This window comes from Teleopsis dalmanni, chromosome 2 (genome assembly GCF_002237135.1).
Source record: "Teleopsis dalmanni isolate 2A chromosome 2, ASM223713v2, whole genome shotgun sequence".
Taxonomy (NCBI): Eukaryota; Metazoa; Arthropoda; class Insecta; order Diptera; family Diopsidae; genus Teleopsis; species Teleopsis dalmanni.
The window spans coordinates 95935387-95955714 of record NC_051847.1 but is presented as its reverse complement, the minus strand read 5'-3'; the positions used below and the strand labels follow the sequence as shown (position 1 = coordinate 95955714).

The 20328-nt window shown below is 32.2% G+C and overlaps 1 protein-coding gene across 1 annotated transcript; it reads right to left on the bottom strand.

Moving 5' to 3' along the window:
- Window positions 1-2445: 2445 nt before the first annotated feature.
- Window positions 2446-3589, bottom strand: LOC119681559 (sideroflexin-1-3-like). Its single transcript, XM_038094794.1, has one exon. The coding sequence runs from the start codon at window positions 3557-3559 to the stop codon at window positions 2552-2554; it is 1008 nt and encodes a 335-aa protein (XP_037950722.1). The 5' UTR covers window positions 3560-3589; the 3' UTR covers window positions 2446-2551.
- Window positions 3590-20328: the final 16739 nt, after the last annotated feature.

Sequence of the window (20328 nt, the reverse complement as noted above, 5' to 3'; positions counted from 1 at the left end):
TTGACGGTTACTTGGCTTACATTTGTGGTATTGCTAGGCTGAAGCCTTAAGGAGCTATACCCCCACAAGAGGGATCATTGTAACCATAAAGTGGTTCTTTTTATTATATGCGTGCATCGCTAGAAGGCCGTAATGTAATAAACATCTTTTATGTTTTTCCGCCTTATGAATTCGCCTTTCATTGTTGTATTTCATTTTGCATTATTCAATCATAAACAAATAAAATTAAATCATTTCTTGATTTTAAGTACATTTCAAGCGAATTTAATTTCTTTTATTTTGGCGAAAAAAATTTTATTACTTTCTGTATAAATTTGTGAGAAGCAGATACTCGAACTCAAGGATATTTAGAAAAGTTTTTAGTACGCTTTTATGGCAACATTTTCAAGTTAACGCAATTTAAATCTGTCATATAAAGGGAATTTACCAAACAATAATGAAAGCAGCCTCGATTTTTTAAATGTTTTTGTGTTTTTAGTTGAGATTCGGGCTGTGCAGCAACTGTGAAATTTGCAGCTTCGGCTTTGCCAAATACTTCCGCTAATAGGAAATATCGGCGTCAGAAAGTCGCGCCACTCTGACGCCTACAGGTATGATGCATTATTTAAGCCTTGCAATTCCGAAATGCCTCCACCATTTGGTCCAACACAATTTTCTTTTTTTTTGCTAAAAGTTAAAAATAATCAAAATAGGGTCGAAATAAAGTTTATTAACAAAAAGTTTAAAAACTAATTTTTTCACTATGCTCTGGATATCACATCATTGGCAAATAGCTAAGAGCAATTTATTTATTAAATATTTATTGCATATATTTATACGAATAAATAAATGCCTGCAATAAATATATGCTTGCAAATTCAAATAATTACATTTATTTGTATTAGTATACACAGATACAAAAGTATCTGTGCAATAATCAAGTTTTAGTCCTAAAAGCAAAATAAATCAAAAGTATTAATAACGAAATTCTAAAACAAAGACAATGAATCAATTAAAGATTTTATTTTTTCAGTAAACTAAACTGAATTTTTATAGAAAGAAATTGGGTACTTAGTTCTTGTTAAGAATATATGTAGTACCCGAACAAGTAATAGATATATGTCCCAAGACACAAAAAGTAAATTTTTACTTAAAGTTTAATATTTGACCGTTCAATCGGCATTCAATCTGAAACAAAGTATCAGTCACACCCATGCAGTCAAAATAAAATGAGACCGTTAAACTGTTCCATGACCTTACAGCTTACCGATTTTGTGGTTGTGGTTAAATAAGTTGTTTGGTAGAGAGGTTTCAAAAAGTAGTGAACTACAACTACAAAAATATTTTTATATTATTTTAATTAAATGAATTTGTGGCCAAATACTTATTATCAGTGGTCTTGGAAATATTCCGTGTATTTCCGTGTAAATAATTTTTTTTTGAGACTGCAAGTACCAGGAATCGAATTCGTACCCTGCCAAATTTGAAGTTCAGAGTTAGCGCACCTTAACCAACTGCCCCAAAACCATACTTGACTTTTATGTTCGCACATTTTTCTGGAGTATTGTTAATATGCTCTGCAAGTTTTATTAACAAATTCACTTGTTGTGTTTATATTAGAACGAAATCATAAATCAGCTATGGAATAATTGAATTAATTAATTATATTTATTTTTTTAATTGTTAAATTTCAATACAATTCTACTTGCATACTTTTATATTATTCTTTCTAATGTGTAGAACCTAATCTATAAGTTGTTTGGACAATTCATTAATGTCGTAATCAATCAAATGTTATCAAAAACTACTAAACTTTTTTCATAGAACAACAAAGAATTTATTCCTCCTGAATGTCAAAATTAGAGTAAATATAGATTAAAACCATGCTGAGAAACTAAACTCTTAACTATAGGTATTTGTACTAGGACTACAGAATATTACAAACGAGTAAAGTTGTTAGTTTTGGTTTGCCAAGTTAGATATCCTTTACGCAGAGTTTTAAATCCGAATTGTCCAAATAACATAAATAATATACATAAATAATATAATCCAATATATAATAATAACATATATAATAACACTTAATATTAATAAAAGCTGGTAGAAATTTTTTCTTCACTATTTTCTTTCATCTGCTGAAGTTGAAGAAGCTGAATGGTAGTATGAAATATAACGAATAAGATTTGAAAGACAATATATCCATATCTGAACCGGTAAATATAATTCTGACTAAGAAAATTAACTTTTGGAACTTTTTTGTAGAAAAGAAAACATATAAAATTGAGGCCACCGGTAGTATAACTAATCAGTATAGTACATAAAAGCATCAATTCAGTTCCACCTATTTTTTTTGTTGTATTTGTAAATAAAATCCACAAAAATATAAATTTTAAATTATGTTTATAATGCTAAATAAAAACTGACTAATAAAGAACCGCAAATACTATCTTAGATAAATAATATATATATTTTTTTCCAATAAATTCAAGTGTTTGTTTGTATAACATATATCTTTACTTATACGAAACGATAATCTGAGTTATCTATTTTTTTGTTTTAATAACAATTTTATTTATAGTCCTTTGTTGTACCACACCTCTTCTATAGTAGGATCCTTTTTATATATTTGATCTTGCACTTCGATTTCTAAACGTTTAACTTTTATTGTTTGTCGCTGATTATATAACGCACAGCCTAATGGAGTAGTCACAGTCAGAAATAAACCACAAGTTATAACTTGAAAAGGCATATTCAGGGAAGGATATCTGGTCAAAAATCCATTCTCCTTTGTCATGTTATTGACCATTACAGGAATTAATGTCATTGGTGGAACACACATAGATATTCTGCTTACAATAACAGCAAATATGCCTAAAACAGCCACTCGTTTTGATACACTAACTTGTTGATTTTTTTGGTCCATTACGGCAATACCATTCCGAATTTCTTCATAGCGCATCATAGGAACATTTATGCAATTGGCTGCTGCAACCGCGGCCAAAGGTACAATACGACCTATAAGTGGATGGGCTTGTGCGGCCACACGATTTAGTGATAAAGCTGTAGCTACTGCACCTCCAGTGGCCAAACAATAGCATTTTATAATTTTTCCCGTTTTGATTTCAGATTTTCCAGAACGATTTGTATAATTAACGATGGCGTTAAATGTTTGATTAATCCATTGCCAAAAGACCACTGCAGTATTTGTCTTATAAAAGGTCATCATACAGCCTGTGATAATCATATTCATTGGCATTTGCGCGGACATGCGACCAATTAAAATAGATTTTTCTCCAGTTTCTGGATGAAATGCGGAATCATAAAGATATTTTGCTTTCCACACATCTTCAATTGTATATGCCTCAGGCACATCCCTGCCTGCACGGTAATTTTCCACAATCCCACGTGCTCTCTCCAACTGCGCCCCAGTTGCTAAAATATTTAAAGGATTCGTGAGCAGAAAGAAATGTTTCGCCCGTCCGATATAAGTGCTTTGATCAAATTTCGGTTTGTCAATGTCGACTCTTGGCAATGAAGATATTTTTTTAAGAACAAACTTTGAGTAGCCATTATTATTCATTAAGATATATTCACAAAAATCACTTTTATTATTGAGACAATTATTACAACCAATAATTTTGTTGAATTTCACAAAAAATTTTTAAATTGAATTAAAAAAAAAAAATCTGAAATAAAGTGAACATTTAAATGAAATATAAATAATAAGCTATGTGAAATGAAAATAAACAAAACTAAAACAAAGTAAATAGATACATTTTGTATGTATTTACCATCTAAAATTCAATACTTTTTATTTGTTTTAAATTAAAAAAATTTTAAAAAAACTTCGTAAATAACATCAGGAGGCATAAAGTAAATATTATTTCAACTGCAAATTAATTTTTTTCATTAAATACATGTTATTTATTGAAATTGTATTTTAATAAAAATTTAAGTGAATCGAAGCTGTACAGTTCTATTCTCTAATGCAGGAGAGTAGTACGAGTATGTAAGGTCTGAGGTAACTGACATCATCATGCTCCCTATTTACGTATGCATTGCTCATTTGGTTCGGGATAATCCCTGCCTAAATAGAACTTTTGTAAGTCCTCGATAGGAAAACTCTCCACACCTCCCCACCTGTATAAACTACAGATGCAAGCCTAATGAACAACACTATTCCTGTCGAGTTATTTACTCCACCGCTAAATTCAAGAGACTCGACGAGCACCTACTATCTCTGGCGCGCAGATATCTAAGTCATCGGCATAGTTTCCCCACCCCTATATTCTTGACGCCGAAGAACTTCCTACTGAGTTTCCACAAGCTTTATTCCACAGGCCTCCCTAATCCCTTGGTCGCTACTTCGACGAGATGGCTCGCTCCCCCACTCCATTCCGCTGTACAATCGAGAATATTTAAACCCTCTACACAGAGTATACTCTTAAGTAGTCCCATTTCCTTGGTAATGCTCTCTAGATAAATATTCATTATTCTAGTTAGGTAGGTAGGTTGGAGTGGCGGCCGTGTTTACCAAGATAGCCCACTTGAGTACAGATAATGGCCCGTTGTGCTACCACAAGGAAAAAGCGATGTTCATTATTTCTAACAAATCATTATTCCTTACCGTGTCCTCACCCCTATCTTAGATATATTTGTAATAACCAATCTAAGCGCCTTTCACCTTTTTCTCCTGATTACTGGAATGGTGCTGCATCCGCTGAACGCGGCTGCAATCTTCCACAACCGTTCCTAAGAGGTATTTTTGTTTTATTTTTATGTATAAGGAATATTGTACAGTATTCAATAAACTCAATATTTTTTCTTAAAATTTACTAAAAATAGGATTCATTGATAATTTAAAATTTATTTAAAATTTATTAAAAAACATTTCTCGAAATGTTATTTAATTGTTCGATACTAGAAATTTCAAACGAGGTTAAGTGCATACCGATGCAATGGAACAAAATAGTACTAAAAACTATTTACGCCAATTGATTTTTAAACTTCTCCTCCCTTTTCGATGGCTTGCATTAACGAGATGAACTTTCTCGTATCAGCGACTGCGGTGAATGTATTTTATTATAGATTTTACCATGTTGCCATATTTTTCAAAGTTTAGCTTTTTAATTTTTACCACTGCCACTGGCATGATCTACTTACGCATTCAAGCAAAAAGTTAAAGTAAATTTATTACAAGGACTTTAATTCCTATGTGGTTTCACCCTACGTCTAAGTCAGAGTTTCAAAAACATCAGCAAATTGGTTCCTCAACCTTCTTACATGCTTTAAATATTTAAAGAATTTATTAAAGATTATTTTATCTACCATAATGTCCTTTTTGATTTGAATTCAACTCATTTGATTTAAAAATGTTTAAGTACTTTAAATATTTAGAGCACGGGTTCTCTCATAAATTGATTCTTTTTTATTTTGAATAAATTATTAATATATATTAAAGGCTTTTTAAGACGGGCGTAGGGACTATAGTTTTATAAATTTTATATATAATTTTATTTATATTATGTACTATATAATTTTCTCTCATATAATTGAAAAAATATTATTTTTTTGCAAGTATTTTGCACTTATTTTTGAATACTTTTACTCTGTAATCATCTACACTATTTCAGTAGATGATATGGACTTAATATAAAGTGTAATTAGGCAAACTGAAAAGATACAAAATACAAATTTGTTAAGCTTAAAACTACAAGAAAAGTTAAAAATCTCATAAAACTTTTGCTATGGGAAATATGACTTTTTCCCTAATGACAATTTTTCCTTCTTCTGATTGTTCCAAGAGGTGATTTAGGCAACAGCGGACTGACGGAAAAGGAAGTTGGAAAGAAAAAGTTACGATGCCAGTAATGTTGATTACAACCAATTAAACAGAAAGTTTATGAAAATATTTAATAATATTTGTCCTTATTTAAAAGTTTTTCTCAGACTTTTGTGAGAGATTTCAAAGCTCATGAAATACGGAAAGTTACAAATAAAATTAATTCACTTAATTTCTATTCAAAATTATTAATTTCGTTTAAAAATAAAATTTTAAGATTTTTTTAAACCTGAAAAGTTATTCATTTAGAATATAGTACATCTGATATATAATGAATTGATAGTGTACACTACATTATGATCACACTACCAAATAATAATAGTTCGAATAATGTAATAGAATAGAACACATAACATGTTTCCACTCATCTCATTAACAGGAATATTGTGAGGTTTGCAAAGAGTTAAAAACTTTTGAGTTCCTTATATATGATAATATAAATAACCTTTTTGGGCTATTTCAATTACTTTTAATCCTTTTTTGAATCAACTTAGACTCAACTGACCGAGGTAACGAAGCAAGCTTGCTTATATATGAATCGATTAAGCGGCAGCCATTATAGAAAATAGAACTAGGGACTCAATTTAGACAGCTCCTTGTATACTCCACTTTCAACTACTAATACACGTAAAATTTTTTTATTTCCGTTTATTAAAATATTTTTAACATTCCTATTAAAACAGTAAAACTAAACTACCATATTTAGATGTGTTGATATTGTTATTTATAAATTCATATATAAAATACATATATATATTTTTATTTATTGATAAGGTACATTGCATCAAGCCTCTAATAGATGTATTAAACGCACATGCGGCTAATCAATACAACTTAAAAGTGCTAAATTCAAGTCAAGAAAGAGTTCAACCTTGTCATCTGACTCATACGTAAGCGTTGTAAAAAAGTTGGAACTCAAAAACACTGAATTTTTCACTTTCAAACCAAAAACCGAGAGAAGCTATAGAGTTATATTAAAAAATTTGCATTATTCAACCGATATTGATGAAATCAAAAATGCACTGTTGGAGCAAGATTATACAGCTGGAAACGTATGGAACATTAAGCGTAGAGGGTCAGGAGAACTCATGTTTATGTTTACCATGTTTATTATTGAACTTGCACCAAACCTAAACAATAGGGGTATCTATTTGGTTAAGAAACTCTTATATACTACAGTTTCATTCGAACCACCTCACCCGAAACGTGAAATTCCTCAAACTGCCAGCAGTATAAGCACACGAAAGGATACTGTCACCGCAAACCCAAATGCATCAAGTGCGCTGGAAACCATGCATCTGTAAATTGCGAAAGGAAAAGCAGATCAAATGATGTCAAATGTGTTTTATATGAGGGAAATCAACCGGCCAACTACAAAGGATGTCAAATATACAAAAACCTGAAAAAAAAATGTATCCCCAATTAAGGCCTAGGGCGCCGGAAGTGCAAATTCAAGAAAATCCTCTTCCTTCTGTAAACAAAAATCACATCACGAATTCTCATTCATATCAAACATTCGCACAAATAGTGAAGTCAGACACCAGTAGCGCAACAGAGAAGAAGCTATCACCAATTCCAAATAATTTTGTGGAAGAATTCCGTGAGATGACATCGCTATTGAAGCAAATGATGCAACAAATCGTAGTAATAACAAATTTACTGATCAACTTGACGACTAAACAAAATTCTTGATTTAGTAGTCATATGGAACGGTAATGGTCTATCAAAACTTGCTGTCGAAATAAAAGCATTCTTAAAAATAAACTAGCTCGACGTAATGATGGTATCAGAAACCCATTTTACGACGCGTAGTATCTTTAAAAATCTGAACTATGAACTTTATCACACAATGGATCCCAGTGGTAAAGGAAATGGAGGCTCTGCGGTCCTCATAAAGAAATCGATAAAACATTATGAAGTAACACCATATTGCACGAATGACATTCAGGCAACAAACATTGCAGTACAAACTAAAGAAGGCGACATGACTTTCTCATCACTCTACAGCCCACCACTCCACAGTATCGCGAAGGATATGTACATATCATTTTTTCAGCTGCTTGGATTTAGGTTCCTAGTAAGCGGAAATTTTAATGCTAAACACTTAAAATGGGGTTCCCGCCTAATATCTCCAAAAGGACGACAACTTTTCGAAGCAATAAATGTACTCAATCTACACACAATCTCAACAGGTGAACCCACATACTGGCCAACGGATAGAAGAAAAATACCTGACTTAATTGATTTTGCTGTATCAAAAGGGGTACGTATCGAGACAACTACCTGTTAGTCCAATTTCGACTTGTCATCTGACCACTCGCCAATAATAATCACTCTCAATGACTGCTGTGAAATTATAGAAAAATGTATTCTTCATAACAGAAATACTGACTGAAACAGTTATCGTCAACTAATTACAATTGGTCTAAATACCGAAATTAGGTTGAAAACTGAATCTGATGTAACTGAAGCAGTAGAGCATTTCAACTCTTGTGTCCAAATGTCTGCATGGGAATCAACACCACCGTTTCCTAAAAGTGTTAAGCAAGATTATCCATTTAACATTAGATACCTAATCAAAGAAAGCGTAGGATGAGAAAACATTGGCAAAAGGTGAGATTCCCTGCGGATAAAACTAGTTTAAACAAATTATGTAAACTCGTTAAAGTCCTATTTTTAAAGTATAACAATAATCGCACGTCCCTTTACCTCCAAAACCTAAGTACTTCATGTGAAACAAATTACCATAAAAAAGAATAACAGACCGATTGCTTATCAACCACCTATACGCAAAATAGACAACTCATGGGCAAAAAGCGATATTGAAAAAGCAGAAACATTCACGTTACATTTGGACCAGGTCTTTAAACCAAATAATAACGAAAATATGCCTGATATCATGAAACAAAGGATAAATTTTCTACAAGAGTCTTATCAATTGGAACTTCCAATTAAAAGATATACTATTAATGAAGTTAGGGATATAATAACAAAGTTAAAAGTAAAAAAAGCTCCAGGATACGATTTAAACACAGGCATGGCCTTGCAGCAGCTTCTACCAAAAGCATTTGTATTTCTGACACATCAATTTAACGCTGTGATAATAAGGGGATTTATTCCGCCACAGTGAAAGACAGCGCAAATCTCAATGATACCGAAACCAGGGAAAAACCCAGAAGACGTCAAATCATATCGCCTAATAAGTCTACTTCCAATCCTCTCGACAGTTATGGAAATCCTGTTTCTAAAGCACCTTACACCGATTATCCAACAAAACAGAATCATCCCTGATCATCAATTCGGCTTTCGCCAAAAACATAGCACAATAGAACAAATTCATAGACTTGTCAGACATATCCATAGGGCGATAGATGGTAAAAAATATTGCACTGCGGCATTTATAGATATTTCACAAGCTTTTGATGAAGTATGGCGTGAAGACCTTCTTTTCAAACTAAAACTGAATCTACCCCTAAATTTTTTAATATTTATAAAATCATACCTCTCGGCAAGGCACTTTTCCATTAAGCATGGAAACGAAACTACAGTACTTCATGATATACAGGAGTTCCTCAAGGTAGCATGATGGGACCAATACTTTATCTTTTATATATTGCGGATCGTTCCCTTACCGATGAGAGTGTTATCGGCACATTTGCAGACGACACAGCTTTTTTATCAGTTGACAGTGACCCAATCCGTGAAAAACTGGCGTATCAAACCGAATGAATCAAAATCTGTCCAGGTAACATTTACTACAAAACGTTCTACGTGCCCGCCTGTTTTAATAAACAATACTGAATTACCACAAGCTGTAGAAACAAAATACTTAGGCAGACATCTGGAGTTAACCTGGAAATGACACATATTCAAAAAGCGTTGGGCCCTGGGTCTTAAATTATGAAACTTATTTTGGTTCCTCAGCCGAAACTCCAAACTGTCACTCGACAATAAGCTCCTTATATACAAATCTGTACTAAAACCTATATAGAGTTATGGGTCCCAATTATGGGGAACTGCACCAGACACAAACCTAGCAATTATCCAGCGTTTCCAATCTAAAATATTGCGAATGATCACAAATGCACCTTGGTATATAACGAATGAACAGCTGCATAAACAATTACATGTTCGGACAATCAAGGAAGAAATAGCCAGTATTTTAAAGCATTACGCTCATCGCATATATATGCACCCAAACCCGCTGGTTACACACCTGATGTCCCCTTCCAACACTTTTACAAGGTTGAGAAGGAAAACAACGAGAGATATTAAGATATGTATATGTTACACACTGTTATTTTAAATATATATGGATATGTCACTGGGCATAGTATATACGTGTCTTTCTTTTTTTTTTCGTAATAATTATTATTACGATTTATAATTATACGTATTACTTATTGTCATTCATACCTGACAGATTGTGATAAAATAAATGGATTTCAAAAAAAAAAAAATATAAAATACATACACACCCTTTTATGCCAGTATATTTTCTGAAATATGCTATTATTTTTAAAATATAACAACTTTCATAAATCGTCCTGCGGACTTCTTATAGCACTGATTCTTTTTGAGAGCTTATTCTAAGAAATTATTATAAGATTAAGTAAAACGATAACAAATGTAAAATAAGGTTCCATACTAAGTACATTTTTATTTATATCAATAAAAAAATTTGAAACCGTATATAATGAGTTTAATATTACCTTTTTTTATCTACTATACCCTGAATATCGAATTGGATTCTCATTAGCTAAATTTATATATACTTATTAATATTAGTTGTTATCGATTCAATTGTTGTTATTATAACATGTTCTATAAATTACAATCAGAATTAAAGAGCTTAGTTTATTCACATATGCTGTCTAGACGCCCCATGCGTAGGGTCGTCATCAAATTCCTATATAAAGCTGCTGGTATGAATACCCGAATCATTTGGAAGTCAAATACAGTGACTGATAAGACCAAAGTACCCTATATCGGTGGTAGGTTTGCTATCCTACATAAAGATTGTTAGATCCCGGGTCTTCGAACCTGCCGCAGTCTTCATGTTACAACTGGTAATTCCCCTAAGTACCAGATACTGTGGAACAGTTATTCCGCTGAACAACTCGGTCGCCATTGCCTTATATGTTTAAAACGTGGATCACCACGAGAAAGTTGAGGATGACATTTGTGCAGAGAGGTTTTTTGAGACACATGCATAGTCTATGATCTCCTATCGATTTAATGATGTTTCTATTTAATCTAATTTCTAGACTTAATGCAACTTTATCTAAAAAAGTTTATTGTGATATCGGATTTTTAACAAAACTTAACAAGACATAGATAAAAACATGACTAAATTAAAATAATAAATCGGTTTTTTTTGTTCAGTACCTGTTTATTTACAAGTTTTTCTATAGTTTTTTTTATTTTATTAATAAATACAAATTCAAACCATTCCGTAAATATAACTCTTATATGTTCAATCATTATAAAAAATAAAAATTTGTATTATAATGTTTATATAAATTGAAGCAAAAATTAAAACTGAACGAATTTATTTTTTTTAAATTGAACCGGAATAAAGACTGGCATAAAACATTTTCAATTCAAAACTTATTATTCAAATATATTTTAACAGAGATTGTAAACCCTTAGTACCATAGAACGAGGAAACTGGAATTGAATAAATGCATTTATATCGGCAAAAATTAATTACTGATATATAACGCATATATAAAATAATAATCTATTGTTAAAAATACTTTTTTGTATTTAATATATTTTTTATTTATGATTTAACATTAAGGATACTTAGTTCTATTGAACAAGAATTTTGATATGCAATTTTAGCAACACCTGTTTTAGACCCACCACCACCACCTACCTAATATAGTAATTGACTTCATTATATATTATTTATATTATTTCTATTTATTCTTCTGTTCCTATAACTTTCGGTTTCCCATTCCAAAATATTTATAGAAATTCAGTAAAACTCGAATTGGTTCAGTTGCGTCGTCAATGACTGCAAGTTATACTCGTACGCAAAATTGTTCAGAGTTTGTTTGCAACTCCGATGCTCGTGTGGAAAGTTGTCATTAAAACGATAATTATTTTTCTGCTATTTAACACAAAAATAATAACATGAATTTGCAAACAAAAATAAATTTCATTGTTGAGCGAAAATTTCGAACAAATTATTTTGACATATTTTACAGCTCGAAACTTTTGCCAAATTATTTTGTAAATTTGTGGCAAAATTATTACCTGCACACTCGAATTTACACCTCAGCACCTTCTGTATTTCAAATTTTATTGTCACTTCCTGAGAGCAACGAGAACAAAGTTTATAACTAATTAAAATTTAGTTGTTTAGAGAAATTTTTCCGCATGCTGGCGACCAAGTATGCTGTTGGATTAAATAAATCTTTTTCAAAATAAATTTTAATAAGTGGAAGTCCCAATAAATAAGCGAACAGCAGGCTTCACTCCAGCCCTGACAATGCATTATCTACTTGCAATTGAATTTCGAACTTATTTTCAAGCCAACTTAAATAAAAATTTTGTGTATAAATACGAGAATGACATAGTCCTTAAGCCATTGATCCTTGGTTCCTTGTGGATATTATCAATACGGCATCTATCGAGCACATTGAGCTGCAGTCAATTTTATACATCAATAGATGCTTTGTTCGGTTATTTAAAGGAGGAAAAAATGACAAAAATGAAGTCAGTTTTCAGTAAGTTGTTGAAGCCACAATACCCTTCACACAGTCATGTCAACTACATCTCATTTCAATATTTTAAATACGTTGAAGTAAACTGATATTTAAAAATATATTTAGAATTTTGTTAAGAGTTTGTGTAATCCAAATGGGAGAGACTTTAACCAAAATTGCAGGCCATCAATTTTATCCTGTTTAAAATTTAATCAAAAAACTTTATATGGAGATATTATATTCCATTAAAAAACTATTGCTGAACCGGAAAATATACTGCATATTAAAATCTGAACCGACTTAAAGAGTATTGTATTGTATATGGTGACAAAGTCTTAACATTCCTTTCATTAAGTGTAAAGCGTGTAGAAATGGTAGAAATGGTTGAATGAGACCTTAAATCTTTACCTTCTGCTTACCTCTTTGTAAGCATCGAATGCCACAAGATGATTTTTCCTTTTTCACCCGAGGTTATGCAAACAATCTGCGACACAAAGGCAACTTTCGGAAGTGTTAAAAAAGCGAAAGAGAAAAATTTCTGCAGACGTGCAAGGTGTGTAAATGTCAGCTGAAGTGTCACATCAGTATTTGAATGTCAATGTTTAAAGATGGCAGGAGCAGTGCACAATCAATTTTGAAATTGAAAAACAGATTTAAAATTTGGACTAGGATTCAATTTAATTTTCGCTGCCAGCTATGATAAGCTATTTGGAATACAAGTTCTTTGTTTTCATTTGCCCAAACCTTTAATGCATAAAATCTCATCAAAGCAGTTAAAAATGTTTTAAAATATTTAAAGAAATTTTATAATAATATTATCATGAAATTTCAGTTATAAAGGTTTGGGGACACCTTAATGTTATAATAGGTCTTTAATATACCTATGGTACTACATGGGATGCATCTAAGTCTGATTGCAAATACATATTAAAGACTGAATAGAAATGATCCATCTGAATTCATTATTTTGTTTTATTTGCGTCCTTAAGCAGTATTATGAATGTATAGTATAGTAGACATAGTTATATATTTTAGCTAAGAGTTTTATACATTCTAAATCAATTGATTTTATAGTTCTGAATGGAACTCTATCTGGGCTTTTTAGTTCTTTATTAATTGCATATTTTTTCAATTTCATATTTAGTTCAATACACACTAGTTAGCATATATGGAAAATAAAGATCATAACTTGATCAACGGCTATTATAAAACTTTTTAAATATATAGCTTTCAACTGCCAATTAATTAAAAATTAATAACTCAATATCGATCTCCATATCAGAAATACAAATGCAGGTTTTATATTATGTACTGAATTTACATATACGGCCATAGTTTGTCGTTTATTATATATACGGCACTAAAATTTGTTGGCCTGCTCCAGACATGAATCATAACATTTAAAAATTAGTTAAGTTCAGGGACACCTTGTGTTAGCATCACTTGAGCCCGTAGATTATGTCCTACGTCTTAAAAGGTGTAGCATCTCCTAGTGATTGAACTTCATGTTAAAAGCAGTACTTGTAATAACTCTATCAGACTCAAATCAGCTGGATAGAGCTTACAAACGGACATACCTGGATTTTAGGCATAGCTTCAAACTATCTATGTAAGATGGCATTGCGCTATTAATTCTCATATATTTAAGAAGCTACTTCAACGTAATTTTTAAGTAAAGGAATAAAAACGAACTATCAAGTATATTACAATTTGTATAAATAGATTAAAAATAAACTGTGGTGAAGGTGCAAAACATTTTTACTATCCGCGAATATAAATCATTTTCTTCGGCTACGGCTTAGCAATGCCAGTTAGTGGCAAACTAAAGAAATAAAAGGTGAAAGTCTAAGGTTGGTAAGTCTAAGGATATGGAAGCATCTCATATATTTTTTAAGTAACTAATATAAGTAAAAATTATTTACACTATGTATAGTTTTCTGTCCAACCTAGTTTTCATAAATAAAAACAGATAATGGAACTCATTAATAGAGACCACTGCGTCATTATAAGACTTAGTTCAGCTCTTTTAAGCCACTGGTGTATAAGAAATCTGTACATTCCTTTCAAGACTTATTGCAGAACTCGTGATAACAGAGTTAAAACAGATAAAACAGAGTTGGCATTTTTTCTATGATAACCTAAATTTAGTTTCCAATAAGAACGGATGTTTTAGAAATTATTTTCTTGACAAATAAACACAAATTTATATAAACAGTATGAATTTATTTCTTGTGATTTTTTGAAAGGTTTGTAATACTAAATCGGGGTCTGATTTAAAGCGAAAGAGAGTCGCTGATCAGACTTTGCTACCAACCAGAAGCTATCATACCTTTTATTTATATTTATTTTCGAAATATGTCAAAATTCACTTTGCTATCCCCTCATTCTTCTCTGCTTAATCAACGCGATTAAGTGTCATAACCACTTTTTGTCAATAGTGTCTTTTTTTTTTTTTTTTTTTTTTTTTTTTTTTTTTTTTTTGGATTAGGAGGAAAGCATCGAAAGCCTAAGTCAGTGTAGGACTTTAACCCACTAAAAACTCCTCTCGTCCGTACGGGTCACCCTTCTGGAATCACCGTAAAGTATAACATCAGAAGGCCGTATTGAGCATTAAGCTCACCCTATATTTAAAGTTGAGCGTGAAGCTCATACTTCGTTAGTCTTATTCATTCTTCAGCGCAGCGAAACGCTGTTCTGTCCACTAATTTGGAATTTTACTTCCGTCACCTATAGTTTTGTAAGTCAGTCTTACGTCTGTATTGCTAGTGTTATTGACTGCCGCTGCTGTTGTTGTCCATAGCTGTGTTTTGCAGGTCTGGTACTTGAGGTTGTGGATGACGCTCTCGTTGTTGTTGCTGAAGGGCTTTACGCTCTCTTTCTGCATCTTGTAATTTGCGCATTATTGTGTTAGCAAACCATTTAACTGCATTCCATTTTTCATTCGACGAACACATTTCGCTTACTAGGTTTTCGATTGTTGGTGGTCGTCCTATGGTTTCTTGTAGTATTTGGCGTTCTTCAATAAATCTTGTGCAGCTGAAGGCAACATGCTCTGCACTTTCTACTTCATTCGGGCAACTTGGGCAGATAGGGCTGTCGGCCAAATTGAATCTGTGTAGATAATGCAAAAAGCAATATCTACACAGATTCAATTGTCAATAGTGTCTGTAATTACTTATAAGACTCACTGTAACAAAAGTTTCATTGAGTTACAATAACGAGTTTTTGAAGTGATTTTTCAGAAACAAGGTTTGGAGCTGAGTATATCTTCCTGACGAAATACATACTGCCTTTATTTGGAGAGAGTGCAATTCTGTACTAGTGTGAGCATCTATGGAATCAATAATTTCAGCTCTCTAACCGTGCTTTTAAACTCATTCGATTTTCAAGTCCGTGTGTACCTTTTCATTTTTGATATATTATATTATATTGCTTTTAACTTACGCACCACTATCGTATTAAATAAAAAATAGCTTCCAATGATCGGTTTTAGTATTTGGTGTAAGTTAAAATCGTGGTGCACTTTCCTGGTATTTCTTGTTTATTTAATCGGTTTTAGATTTACAAATCATGACACGTACGATTTCAATGATTAATATTGGAGATTTTACGACTTTAGAAGACATCCAACGAACAGGACGTAGAATCATGAATTTACTGCAATCAACGTTAACAGGACTCATTATATCTAAAAGTGGTGACGTCAAGCAGCTACAGTTGATAGGCAATTTAGTACTACTGAATTAGTTTTTGAGATAATAGTTAGAATTATATTAACTTAAGGGAAATTTTGAATTTATCAGATTATTCGTGTTACAAATTTATTAGATATCTTTTTCAATAATATATAATTATCACAAACTATAAAACGCAATGCCAAAAAAAAAATTATCTTATTGTATTGTACTCTTATTATTACTATAATAGCTGTGGTACTGTGACAGTCGGGTCTATCGTGCCCCCTTCTTGGTTCTCTAAGCCCTGTTGCATTAATAAAAAGTAATATAGAAGCTACTTAACAGAGTTTTATTGCCTCTTCTATAAGAATATACATTCCTAGGTGCCTATTCCGTATATTCATTAGCACAGGGAATTCTAACAGCACATGTGTGACCGACTCCTTATTCTCTTCACGGTATCTACAATTTGAATCCGTAGCTATACCCAGTCTTGTAAGGTGGTGTTTTAGTTTACAGTGCCCTGTTAGAATTCCTGTGATGATTCTAAGTTTTTCTTTCGATAGATTGAAGCAATCCTGGTATTTCTTATTGTACTCTTAAAAAATCAAACTTTCTGTATTACTTAATAACTTTATAAGAACAAAGATGAAATACTTCAACTATAAAAGAAGCAACTGTTTATGATTCCTTAACAAATGGTGTTTACTTAAAACTTGGATATTTTACAATAATTTTGAAACCATTTTCGTTACAAATGAATATCTCTGCTGTAGGTCTTGTGACCTACTCATGCTACTACAAAATATTATTGCGAAATTAAATTAAAATACTACATTCCAACTATTGCTGTATAAACTTTTAATTTGAACAAATTTTTGTTGTTGTTTAGTTTTTAACTGAAACAAATTTCACTGACTTGTTTTTAAGTATGAACTTTCCCTCCTCCTCCCGTAGTTTTCTCGCCATTCCATCAGTTGCTTAAACTTCAAAAAGCGCTTGAGGTATCTTGACTTCCACTAACTCATGTCAATTTTAATTAATTATTTGAATTTGTAACTTGTTTGTTTTCGTTGTTATAATTTTGCCGCTTTTATTGCTACAAATGTTTACTTTTCATTCGTTGCAACAGCTGCTTTGAGTTCATTATCATGCGATCAAAATAACATGGGTTCAACATGAAACACTAAAATAACATTACATACTTTGCGGCTCATAAACAGCAAATGGAACACCGCCGTCGGCGTAATTAAGTGTGCATTTTAATTGCTTACCAATGTTGCGATAAATTGTAGCCAAAGTGATTTCAAAATTATTATTATTTTGTAGAAACGGATGGTACCACTCTTAATAGGACCGTTACATACTCGTACTTCCGTCGAGTTTCTTGTACTTCCATCACAAGTTTACAGAATAAAAAAACCTTATTCCTTATTATTTGAGAATTCGCTTAGAATTGTCTAAAAATAAATTCCATAAAAATAGCTCCGAAGCGAAAATAGCTCAAACTACACATTTCTTGCAATTCCTTCTAAAATTGTCTTAATGTGATGTTCATAGCCGTTAAGCTCAATGTCAACAGTGCTCAATGTTCGCAACGTATTAATATCCGCAAACATAACTTTTTAGTATCAAATTGCAGCATCCCCCCACTGTCATATTGACGGGCTCTGCTGTGCAATTTTTGCAGTGAATATTCTGCAGTAAAAAACCATCGCCAATCTACCTCAGATATGTTTATTTATGTTCGGTTGTGTTGTGCGAAGTCCTTGCAGGGGACCTGCCCTAACATTTCAGCGCACGCCATAAAGTTTAAATGTTATTTACCGACGCAGCAGTGAGCAACATCAACTCAGCAGGATAATAAAAGTATTAAAATATAAAACGGATGCCAGCTCATGTTTTCATTTTCCGGAAAATCAATGTGTGGGTAAATCTCTTATTTTTAGTTGTGAACTTTAATGCCCGGTAATTAGTTTGACGGGCTTATCATTGTTGCGTAACTCACATTATATATGCAAATATTATGAATACCAAATTGATTCGTTTGCATATTTTGGATATTACGGAGCTTATGTCTCTCTATACTTGTATTGCCATACTTCTGAAATATGTAAAGCAGATAAATTACATAATGAGAATTACTTTACGAGAGTACTTTTATAGCTGTTATTTTATTGTATTTATTATGAATACATCTTAATTTATCCCATTGAATTAATAAGGTTTTTACTATTCCAAATAATGAATTTGTAAAGTAAAGAAAGCGTATCCACCGCACAGCGGATTTTGCTATATAACTCAAGTTTTTCCTAATTATCAGAATCCGTGCCAACTTAGTTCACTTTAAATAGAAAGTGTGCCCTTGTTAGCACCCAAATATATGGAAAGTATCTAAACTAAATATCTAAATACTAGTGCTTCAAAGTGTTCGCTTTTAAATATAATTAAATTCATTAAATTTGAAAGGCAAATAAACTTTGTATTTCTTTCATTTCATTTCTACTCTATTTAATACAAATAATATTAATTAGACTTTGGCAAGATCTAGACTCGCACTTTTCAACAACACAACAAATTTTTGTTCACAGACAAAATTCGATTATACCTTGTGATCAAAAAAGAACTAGAATTTTAATTTTTTGAATTCCTGTGCTTATCCAATCTGTAAATTTTTTTTTTCACGCTGGCAACACTATTATACACATTCGGTCAAAGTTTAAGGCATATCGTACGATTAGTTTTTTTCTGACGTCTATACAAAAAGTCGAAAACGCCTTCTATGGTCTCAAAACGCCTTCCTCGCAATGGCAATTTGAGTCGGGGGAAGAGGAAAAAGTCACACGGCGTCATATCTGGAGAGTACGGTGCTTAGTTGATGATATTGGTGTAGTTTTTGACCAAAAACTGCGGCTTTTTTTTAATGAAATTCAGCTTTTTTGCCACCAGCCGAGAAGCGTCGCGTTTCAAACCCAAAACATCAGTTAAAATGTGTTCGGCCGATCCATATGAGATATACAACAACACTGCAATCTTTCTAATCGGTTCACAACGATTTTCCAACACGATCTGCTTCGCCGATTTAATGTTTTCTTCAGTAACAGAAGTTGTTGAGCGGTCAGGGATCTCATCATGGTCCAAACTTGTACGACCGTCTTTGAACCTTTTAAATCATTCGTATACTTGTGGTTGCGACACACACAAATCACCAAAAGCCTTTTTTAACATTTTTTAACAGTTTCGGCACACTTGAATACATTTGCAACACAAAATTTGATGCACTCACGTTGTTCTAATATTTGATCCATTACAAAAATCGCCACACGAAAATTTTTCGACTTTTTGTATAGACCCCAAACAAAAACTAATCGTACGATATGCATTAAACTTTTACAGAATGTGTATAACAGTGTTGCCAGCGTGAAAATTCAAAAATAGGCCTTTTTTCCTTCTTTTTTGATCAGAAGATAATACGTATTCACTTTCGAACATATAAATCTTGCCAAACTCACGTCAATATATGTAGATACCCAGTTAGGCCGAACAAGTGTCGTAGACGTAGCAAACAAAGAAAATAAAAACGGCAGACAACAGAAGAAAGCGTAACAACACGAAAACACCAACAACACAAATGTTATCCGATCACCATTTATTTCGTACATAAAGAAATGCAATGCAATTACTCAATGTTTATATCAGTTGATATAAACCTTTCTCTATGTTTGCGGAAATATAACAGAATTCACTTGGTTCTTACAGTTATTCCTTATTCTCACTTCAGCACGAAAAATCGAATGCGTCTATTTCTATATAGTAGAGCGGATTAGTTGATTTCTTTCTTTCGTAAGTGGCGAGTATTTTTTTGCTACTCTGAAAGAAAAAATTACGACTAATATCGAATGGTGTCCCATATCGCTCTCTTGGACTTAGGATATGTGACCAGTAATCACATGGTGCTAAATCGAAAGAATACGATGGTTTTGGAACCATTTCCACGTGAAATGGCGCATTATCTTGGTACAAAAACCAAAAGTTTTACGTATTATTCTGCCCTTTTTTGCAAATGACTTCACATAAATAATATTACTTGTTAACAGTTTAGCCCATCAGAAGG

What these genes read in the sequence shown, in the direction of transcription:
- LOC119681559 (XM_038094794.1), bottom strand. Translation starts at nt 3,559, where the DNA reads ATGAATAATAATGGCTACTCAAAGTTTGTTCTTAAAAAAATATCTTCA.